General features: G+C 45.0%; 1 protein-coding gene across 4 annotated transcripts in view; it reads left to right on the forward strand.

Moving 5' to 3' along the window:
- Positions 1 to 10201, forward strand: part of LOC103017351 (zinc finger protein 264) — a 30209-nt gene that overhangs the window by 10813 nt on the left and 9195 nt on the right. Inside the window, exons 3-4 of one of the 4 annotated variants that reach the window (XM_057534224.1) lie at positions 3357 to 3464; positions 9977 to 10120. In XM_057534224.1, the coding sequence (XP_057390207.1) occupies positions 3357 to 3464; positions 9977 to 10120 (252 nt within the window). The remainder of the gene's footprint in view (positions 1 to 3356; positions 3465 to 9976; positions 10121 to 10201) is intronic. The other 3 variants (XM_007175448.2, XM_057534227.1, XM_057534226.1) reach the window with 3 other exon arrangements.

The raw sequence follows: 10201 nt of genomic DNA on the forward strand, positions 1-10201 counted from the left end.
TTTTTAATATATAAATTTTGTTATGTCATATGTAATTATTATATAATAATTTATTATATAAATTTTAGTGTATAAATTGTGGATTTCCAGTTGGGTCAGAGTATAGACAGAGTTCTAACTTAGTTATATGTTGTATGTTATTTAAACATTTATCCTCCCTGTTATCTAGGGTTTTTTGTTGTTGTTACTGCTTTTAAATAAATAAGTAGTATAGAACCAGTATTATGTTTGCTAGACCTGGCATTTGCTTGGTATGTAAGGTTAATAGTGTGCACCCCTCCCCTTCTTTCTTCCTTTTGAGCTTTTCAGCCATTTAAAGCCCTGGTTTTTAGTTTTAGTTTGTCTCCTGCTGAGGAGAGGAAAGAGGGGAGGGGCCTGGGGCCTCCAAGATGCAGCCTCTCCCCTGGATGGCCCTGGTCCACAGCATAACGAGCCCCTTCCTCTCCACTCATTTTTTTTCTGCCTCCAAACAAAATCTTTTGGTAGGGGGGAGGGGTCACCTTTCTGCTCCCCCCCCCCCCCACCATTTTTCTTTTATTTGGGTATTTACCTGGTAGGCTCTTAGCAGTCCCAAGTGGCAACCACTGTGAGTGGCAGCCTGCCTTTCTAGGGAGGGGCTGGGGCTCATGCCTCAGGACAGCAGTGGTGGTGGCAGTGTCCTGACAGGGTGACAGTTTGGTGTTGAGGAAGAGCTCTCCACGTGCTGGTCTGCAGCAGCACTCAAGAGTGCCGGACACACTGGCCGGGCTTACACAATCTCGAGTGGGTTGAGAAACATCCTCGGGTGTCTCAGAGGGCAGCAAGAACAATATTCCTTATTCCTTTGTTTCTCCCCCCCATTATACGTTGAACTAGCAGTCTCCAGAGATGGGATCTCTTATCCGCTACGCGGCTGGGGCAAACTGCAACAACAGTAAGGCAAGCAGCCATGGCAGGGTTTGCCTGTGAAGCAGTCGAAGCCTCTTCTGTGCCATGGCGTGTGTGAGGGGGGTGCCCTCTGCCACTCGGATCCCTGTATTGCTCCAGGGACCAGTGCCTGGACTCTGGCCAGGTGTGCCCTCAGAGGGCAGGCAGTGCCGTCAGTCTCTCACAGGGCGGTGGGCAACTCAGTTGAGCGGCCCCCCGCAGACTTCAGTGTTGTTGGCTCAGTTGATCACACTTGAATCCCAACCGTCTATGGGGGGGGCCTCGGCGTTAGGCAATAGCCAGTTACCTGGTTGCCCCGGGGTCACCAGCCCAGAAACTTGGTGTGTTGACCATGGCGAGACAGACTAAGTGCTCCGTCTCTTCCCAGATCAGGTGGCAGCTAGGGACTCACAGCCCTTGCAGACCTAGACAGGAGGAGCGCTCTTCAGAATTTTGCTTGGTATCTAAAAAAATACTTAGATCAATGGAGGCATACCTTACTTTGACTGAAAAGAGTCAATATTTTAAATATGTGAGTTCTTTAAATTATTCCATCCATTTTAAACAACATAATGCATTTAAATTACTTGGTACAGTCTCTGGGATATGGTTACACCCTATAAACGTTAACTTTTCAATTATTATTAAAGTTAAAAGTTCATAGGGACGTGGTGGATTGGTTAAGCACCTGGACTCAGCCACTGTTCAGCAGAGTCTTCTCAGGGAATAACATTTGAGCTGAGACCCAAAGAGAGGTAGCTGGAAGGAGCAAGGTGGGGAGAGAACAGCCTTGCAGGGAGAAGGGCCAGCATGTGCAAAGGCCCCGAGGTCGCAGGGAGCGTAACTCTTGACAGCTAAAGGGAGATCTCGTCACTGTCACTGAGCCCCCTGCTGGGCACGGAGCACACAGGAGAGCACATTGCTTAGTGATGACTGATGAACCCTGGACCTGCCAGAGAAGCTGTCGGCGAGTCCTCGCACCTCTGCCATCGACTTCCTCCCGAGTCCGTGTGTCTTTCCCCTGCATCTGTGTTTGGCTGCATGTGACAGACTGGCTCAGTCTTCACCCCGGAGGAAATTTATTACCTCACCAGTACGAAGCTCAGAGGTGGGGCTGGCTACCGGGTTGGTGGGTGCCAGCCCAGTTGTCTGCTTCTTCCTGGTCTAGGGCCTCGGGCAGGTTCCCTCACAGGCGACCCAGGCTACTGCAGGACTCCAGCACCGGCCGGTCCCCTCACTCAGCCATCCTGGACTAGAGCTCCCACCCCCAGAGGGCTGGTGTAGTCACCTGCAAGTTGGTGGAAACCAGAGTTTTCAGCCCTCCCTTGATGCCAGAATCTGGGGTGGTTTTTATAAATCTGTAGTTACCGGGCCTCATCTGCAGAGATTTGGTTTCTTCTTTTTTTAAATAAATAAATAAATTTACTTATTTATTTTTGGCTGCGTTGGGTCGTTGTTGCTCGCAGGCTTTTTTTTAGTTGCAGCGAGTGGCGGCTACTCTTTGTTGTGGTGTGCAGGCTTCTCGCTGTGGTGGCTTCTCTTGTTGCGGAGCATGGGCTCTAGGTGTGCGGGCTTCAGTAGTTGTGGCACACGGGCTCAGTAGTTGTGGTGCATGGGCTTAGTTGCTCCGCGGCATGTGGCATCTTCCCAGACCAGGGCTTGAGCCTGTGTCCCCTGCATTGGCAGGCGGATTCTTAACCACTGTGCCACCAGGGAAGTCCCTATTTGGTTTCAGTTGGATGTGAACCAGACATCTCAGGAGGTTTTAATGCACAGGTGGTTGAAATTCACTTGGGTTAATTAGTAAACACCTTCTGGAAGGGGGGGGTCATATTCTCTGTGTCTCTTGGCTGCAACTGAATAGAGTTGGAACTCTGTGCAATGGAGGTCAAAGGGAATAGGTGTTGTCTACACAACCAGCACTACAGTTTAAAGTCTTTGGATCCCAACATTGGTGTTTGGTTGTTTTTTTTTTTTAATTTATTTATTTTATTTTTGGCTTCAATGGGTCTTCGTTGTTGCCTGCGGGCTTTTTTCTGGTTGCAGCGAGCGGGGGCTACTCTTCGTTGTGGTGTCCAGGCTTCTCATTGTGGGCTTCTCTTGTTGGGAGCATGGGTTCTAGGTGCGTGGGCTTCAGTAGTTGCAGCACATGGGCTCAGTAGTTGTGGTGCAGGGGCTTAGTTGCTCCGCGGCATGTGGGATCTTCCCGGACCAGGGCTTGAACCCGTGTCTCCTGCATTGGCAGGTGGATTTTTAACCACTGCGCCACCAGGGAAGCCCGCAACATTGGTGTTTTTGACCTTGGTTTCCAGGTTACAGGTCAGGATTTCTGTGGATGGAATCAGCTTCATTCTGAGGTCTTGTCCACATCTTGAAGTCCCACACTAGATCGAGGGCTTTTCTTTGTTTTCAGAGAAATCCTAGTGTCTTTTTCCTTTCTCCATGAACAGGGTGTCCTGTTCCCAGACTTGAGCTGATCTTCCAGCTGGAGCAGGGGCAGAAGCTGTGGACGGTGAAGGAAGACCTCTCCCGCAGCACCTGTCCAGGTAGGAGCCAAGGTGTGTGCAGCTGGGAAACCCTGCAGGGGGAGGCCGCTGGCCCTGGTTCCCTGGGGAAGCATCTTGTTCGGGCCTCTGTGGTGGTCTGGAGGCCATGGAGCCCTTTGACCCCAGGTCCCTCTGTCCTCCTGGAGGATAGAGGTTCATGAGCTGAGATGTGTCCTGGGCTTCAGCTGCCTGGGCTTCAAGCCTGGGTGCCAACCGATCACCAGCTCTGTGGCCCTGGTGAACTTCGGGATCTCGTTGTGTCTTTGTATATATAAGTTTGACCAAGTTAAATCTTAGCTGCCATGTCAGACAGACTCCAGCATCTTAGTGCTCAGCATATGGAAGCACTTGTTCTTTTTTTGTCTTTCTTTTTCTTTCTTTCTTTCTTTCTTTCTTTCTTTCTTTCTTTCTTTCTTTCTTTCTTTCTTTCTCTCTCTCTCTCTCTCTCTCTCTCTCTCTCTTTCCTTCCTTCCTTCCTTTCCTTTCCTTTCCTTTCCCTCCCTCCCTCCCTCCCTCCCTCCCTCCCTCCCTTCCTTCCTTCCTTCCTTCCTTCCTCCACACCTCGCAGCATGCAGGATCTGCATGATGCAACAAGAGAAGCCACCGCAGTGAGAAGCCTGCACACCGTACCTAGAGAAAGCCGGCGTGCAGCAACAAAGGCCCAATGCAGCCAAAAAAATAAATTAAAAAAAAAAACAAACTTGAATTTGCCTCGTGCTGGCAACTATTTATCAATATACAGCATTTACATTCTACTAGATTATATAAGCAATCTAGAGATGATTTAAGGTACACAGGAGGATGTGTGTAGGTTATATGCAAATACTCCACCATTTTATATAAAGGGCTTGAGCATCTGCAGATTTTAGTATTGAGCAGGGGGTTTCTGGAACCAGTTAATCTGCTGTGGATACTGAGAAACAACTGTATTTTCTTCTTTGAAATGTCATTTCATGGAAAATGCCTGTGTTTCTGTTACCTTGTTTCCCTTTTGTTTGTAGGGATTTTTTTTGTACATTCCTGATACTTTTATCAGTTATAGATGCTGCTCTATCCCCAATATCAAAAAGATATTCTTGTTTTATTCTAAGATGTTCTAAGCTTGGCATTTGACATTTAACTCCTTTTGGTCTGAGGTAGAATTTGAGTATAGTGTGAGATAGGAATACAGTTGTTTTCTTTGTACTTTTTTAAATTAATTTTTTTTATGATCCTTTTAATGTGTTGTTGGATTCTGTTTGCTAGTATTTTTTTGAGGGTTTTTGCATCTATATTCATCAGTGATACTGGTCTGTAATTTTCTTTTTTTGTAGTATCTTTGTCTGGTTTTGGTAGCAGGGTGATGGTGGCCTCATAGAATGAGTTTGGGAGTGTTCCTTCCTCTGCAATTTTTTGGAAGAGTTTGAGAAGGATAGGTGTTAGCTATTCTCTAAATATTTGATAGAATTCACCTGTGAAGCCATGTGGTCCTGGACTTTTGTTCGTTGGAAGATTTTTTTTTTTTTTTTTATAGTTTTATTTATTTATTTTTATTTTTGGTTGCGTTGGGTCTTCGTTTCTGTGCGAGGGCTTTCTCTAGTTGCGGCAAGTGGGGGCCACTCTTCATCGCGGTGCGCGGGCCTCTCGCTATCGTGGACTCTTGTTGCGGAGCACAGGCTCCAGACGCGCAGGCTCAGTAATTGTGGCTCACGGGCCCAGTTGCTCCGCGGCATGTGGGATCTTCCCAGACCAGGGCTCGAACCCGTGTCCCCTGCATTGGCAGGCAGATTCTCAACCACTGCGCCACCAGGGAAGCCCATGGAAGATTTTTAATCAGTTTCTATTTCATTACTTGTGATTGGTCTGTTCATATTTTATATTTCTTCTTGGTTCAGTCTTGGAAGGTTATAACTTTCTAAGAGTTTGTCCATTTCTTCCAGGTTGTCCATTTTATTGGCATACAGTTGCTTGTAGGTAGCCTCTTAGGATCCTTTGTATTTCTGCGGTGTCTGTTTTAACTTCTCCTTTTTCATTTCTAATTTTATTGATTTGAGTCCTCTTCCCTCTTTTTGATGAGTCTGGCTAATGGCTTATCAATTTTGTTTATCTTCTCAAAGAACCAGCTTTTAGTTTCATTGATCTTTGCTATTGTTTTCTTTGTTTCTATTTCATTTATTTCTGCTCTGATCTTTATGATTTCTTTCCTTCTAACTTTGGGTTTTGTTTGTTCTTCTTTCTCTAGTTCCTTTAGGTGTAGGGTTAGATTGTTTATTTGAGATTTTTCTTGTTTCTTGAGGTAGGCTTGTATTGCTATAAACTTCCCTCTTAGAAGGGAAGTTTACTGCTTTTGCTGCATCCCATAGGTTTTGGATCTTCGTGTTTTCATTGTCATTTGTTTCTAGGTATTTTTTGATTTCCTCTTTGATTTCTTCAGTGATCTCTTGGTTATCTAGTAACGTACTGTTTAGCCTCCATGTGTTCGTGTTTTTTACGTTTTTTTCTCTGTAACTGATTTCTAATCTCATAGCATTGTGGTCAGAAAAGATGCTTGAAATGATTTCAGTTTTCTTGAATTTACCGAGGCTTGATTTGTGACCCAAGATGTGATCTGTCCTGGAGAATGTTCCATGTGCACTTGAGAAGAAAGTGTAATCTGCTATTTTTGGATGGAATGTCCTATAAATATCAATTAAATCTATCTGGTCTATTGTGTCATTTAAAGCTTCTGTTTCCTTATTTATTTTCATTTTGGATGATCTGTCCATTGGTGTAAGTGAGGTGTTAAAGTCCCCCACTATTACTGTGTTACTGTCAATTTCTTCTTTTATAGCTGTTAGCAGTTGCCTTATGTGTTGAGGTGCTCCTATGTTGGGTGCATATGTATTTCTAATTGTCATATCTTCTTCTTGGATTGATCCCTTGATCATTATGTAGTGTCCTTCCTTGTCTCTTGTAACATTCTTTATTTTAAAGTCTATTTTATCTGATATGAGTGTTGCTACTCCAGCTGTCTTTTGATTTCCATTTGCATGGAATATCTTTTTCCATCCCCTCACTTTCAGTCTGTATGTGTCCCTAGGTCTGAAGTGGGTCTCTTGTAGACAGCATATATATGCGTTGTGTTTTTGTATCTATTCAGCAAGCCTGTGTCTTTTGGTTGGGGCATTTAATCCATTCACGTTTAAGGTAATTATCAATATGTATGTTCCTATTACCATTTTCTTTTTTTTTAATTTATTTATTTATTTTATTTATTTTTGGCTGTGTTGGGTCTTCGTTTCTGTGCGAGGGCTTTCTCTACTTGCGGCAAGCGGGGGCCACTCTTCATCGCAGTGCGCGGGCCTTTCACTGTTGCGGCCTCTCTTGTTGCGGGGCACAGGCTCCAGACGCACAGGCTCAGTAGTTGTGGCTCACGGGCCTAGTTGCTCCGCAGCATGTGGGATCTTCCCAGACCAGGTCTCGAACCCGTGTCCCCTGCATTGGCAGGCAGATTCTCAACCACTGTGCCACCAGGGAAACCCTATTACCATTTTCTTAATTGTTTTGGGTTTGTTTTTGTAGGTCCTTTTCTTCTCTTGTGTTTCCCGCTTAGAGAAGTTCCTTTAGCATTTGTTGTAGAGCTGGTTTGGTGGTGCTGAATTCTCTTACCTTTTGCTTGTCTGTAAAGCTTTTGATTTCTCCATCGAATCTGAATGAGATCCTTGCTGGGTAGAGTAATCTTGGTTGTAGGTTCTTCCCTTTCATCACTTTAAGTATATCATGCCACTCCCTTCTGACTTTGAGTTTCTGCTGAGAAATCAGCTGCTAAGCTTATGGGAGTTCCCTTGTATGTTATTTGTCATTTTTCCCTTGCTGCTTTCAATAATTTTTCTTTGTCTTTAATTTTTGCCAATTTGATTACTATGTGTTTCGGCTTGTTTCTCCTTGGGTTTATCCTGTATGGGACTCTCTACGCTTCCTGGACTTGGGTGGCTATTTCCTTTCCCATGTTAGGGAAGTTTTCGACTATAATCTCTTGAGATATTTTCTCGGATCTTTTTTCTCTCTCGTCTCCTTCTGGGACCGCTATAATGCAAATGTTGCGTTTAATGTTGTCCCAGAGGTCTCTTAGGCTGTGTTGATTTCTTTTCATTCTACACTTGATCTTAGCCAAGAGGCCAAGAAGTGATCATTTCTTTTCATTCTTTTTCCTTTATTCTGTTCCGCATTAGTGAATTCCACCATTCTGTCTTCCAGGTCACTTACCCGTTCTTCTGCCTCAGTTATTCTGCTGTTGATTCCTTCTAGTGGAGTTTTCATTTCAGTTATTGTATTGTTCATCTCTGTTTGTTTGTTCTTTAATTCTCTAGGTCTTTGTTAAACATTTCTTGCATCTTCTCGATCTTTGCCTCCATTCTTTTTCCAAGGTCCTGGATTATCTTCACTGTCAGTATTCTGAATTCTTTTTCTGGAAGGTTGCCTATCTCCACTTCATTTTGTTGTTTTTCTGGGGTTTTATCTTGTTCCTTCATCTGGTACATAGCCCTCTGCCTTTTCATCTTGTCTATCTTTCTGTGAATGTGGTTTTTGTTCCACAGGCTGCAGGATTGTAGTTCTTGCTTCTGCTGTCTGCCCTCTGGTGGATGAGGCTATCTAAGAGGCTTGTCTAATTTATTTTTTTTTTTTTTATTTTATTTTTTTGGCTGTGTTGGGTCTTCGTTGCTGCGTGCGGGTTTTCTCTAGTTGTGGCGAGCAGAGGCTGCTCTTCGTTGTGGTGTGCAGGCTTCTCATTGCAGTGGCTTCTCTTGTTGTGGAGCACAGGCTCTAGATGCACGGGCTTCAGTTGTTGCAGCACGCGGGCTCAGTAGTTGTGGCGCATGGACTTAGTTGCTCTGCGGCATGTGGGATCTTCCTGGACCAGGGCTCGAACCCTTGTCCCCCGCATTGGCAGGCAGATTCTTAACCACTGCACCATGAGGGAAGCCCGGAGTACAGTATTTTTATTCCCAGCACGTCTCCCATTTTTCTAGCTCCATTTACTTTATTTACTAATTTTTTTAAATAAATTTATTTATTTATTTTTGGCTGCACATGGGCTTTCTCTAGTTGTGGCGAGTGGGGGGCTACTCTTTGTTGCAGTGTGCGGGTTTCTCATTGCGGTGGCTTCTTGTTGCAGAGCACGGGCTCTAGGCACGCAGGCTTCAGTAGTTGTGACACACGGGCTCAGTAGTTGTGGCACACGGGCTTAGTTGCTCCAGAACATGTGGGATTTTCCCAGACCAGGGATCGAACCCATGTCCCCTGCATTCACAGGTGGATTCTTAACCACTGTGCCACCAGGGAAGTCCTCTGTATAAGTTTTTTTGTTGTTGTTGTTTTTTGTTTTTTTTTAAATGAAAGCACCTCTAATCTTTTTTTTTTTTTTTAATTTTTATTTAATTTATTTTTTTATCTTATGGATTTGTTAGGTCTTCGTTTCTGTGCGAGGGCTTTCTCTAGCTGTGGCAAGCGGGGGCCACTCGTCATCGCAGTGCGCGGGCTTCTCACTATCGCGGCCTCTCCTGCTGCAGAGCACAGGCTCCAGACGCGCAGGCTCAGTAATTGTGGCTCACAGGCCCAGTCACTCCGCGGCACGTGGGATCCTCCCAGACCAGGGCCCGAACCTGTGTCCCCTGCTTTGGCAAGCAGACTCTCAACCACTGTGCCACCAGGGAAGCCCCTCTGTATAAGTTTTAAGTCATACAGCCTGATGGTTTGATTTACATATATTGTGAAATGATTACCACAGTAGGTTCAGCTGACACCCATATAAATAGAATAAAAAATAAAGAAGAAAAGACAAAAGGAAAAAATTTTCTCCTTGTGATGAGGATTCTTAGGATTACTGTCTAAACAGTGCTTCTTTATAGCATACAGCAGTGTTAGCTACAGTTACCGAGTTGTATACTGCATCCCTAAGACCTGTTTATCTTACAACTGGAATTTTGTACCTTTTGACCATCTTTCTCCAACTTCACCTCCCCCCACGTTAAATTCTTCATTGGTATAGGTTCTCTTTAATGTCTTCAAGTAAACTATTAACATTTTCTCCATCTAGGTCATGTGTATTTTGCTAGTCTTTTCGCCGCACTGTTCGGGCATAACAGACCCAATGTGTCCATCCCAGTCCTGCTCACCTCCTGCCTTATGAGCCCTATCCTGGGAGTCCTCACTGTAACCCAAGTCAAAACCATGGGAATCAGCTTCCCTGGATTCTTGTCAATACCATCCTTATGGTCTGGGGGACCTTTGTACATTCTGTGTCCTAAGGCTATAGTGTCCTTCCCACTTCCTCTCTGTGGCAACGCCAGTGGTGCCAGTAGGACTCCCCTGGTCTCTTCCTGCACACAGTTAGCCAAACTCAAGGTTAGAAATACAGAACTCCAGGACTGCCAAGTCTGCCCAGGTCTTGTGAACCATCTGCATGTCGAGGGGTTTCCCAGTCCACCCTCAGGTTCAGTGATTTGCTAGGAAGACTCACAAAACTCCCTAAAACCTGTTATGCTCACAAACCATGTTTGTTACAGGGAAAAGATACAGATTAGAAGAGGAGCCGGAGGTGTTCCAGACACGAAGCTTCCGTGTCTTCAGCGTCTCGTTACCTCCTGGAATTGATATTTGGCAGTATGTGCACGGAGTGTTACCAACCCAGGAAACTTACCAGAGCCTCGGTATCCAGATTTTTATTGAGTCTTCATTATAGAAGCATGATTGATTGAGTCATTGTACATGGGACTCAGTCTCCACCCTTC

This window comes from Balaenoptera acutorostrata, chromosome 19 (assembly GCF_949987535.1).
Source record: "Balaenoptera acutorostrata chromosome 19, mBalAcu1.1, whole genome shotgun sequence".
NCBI lineage: Eukaryota > Metazoa > Chordata > Mammalia > Artiodactyla > Balaenopteridae > Balaenoptera > Balaenoptera acutorostrata.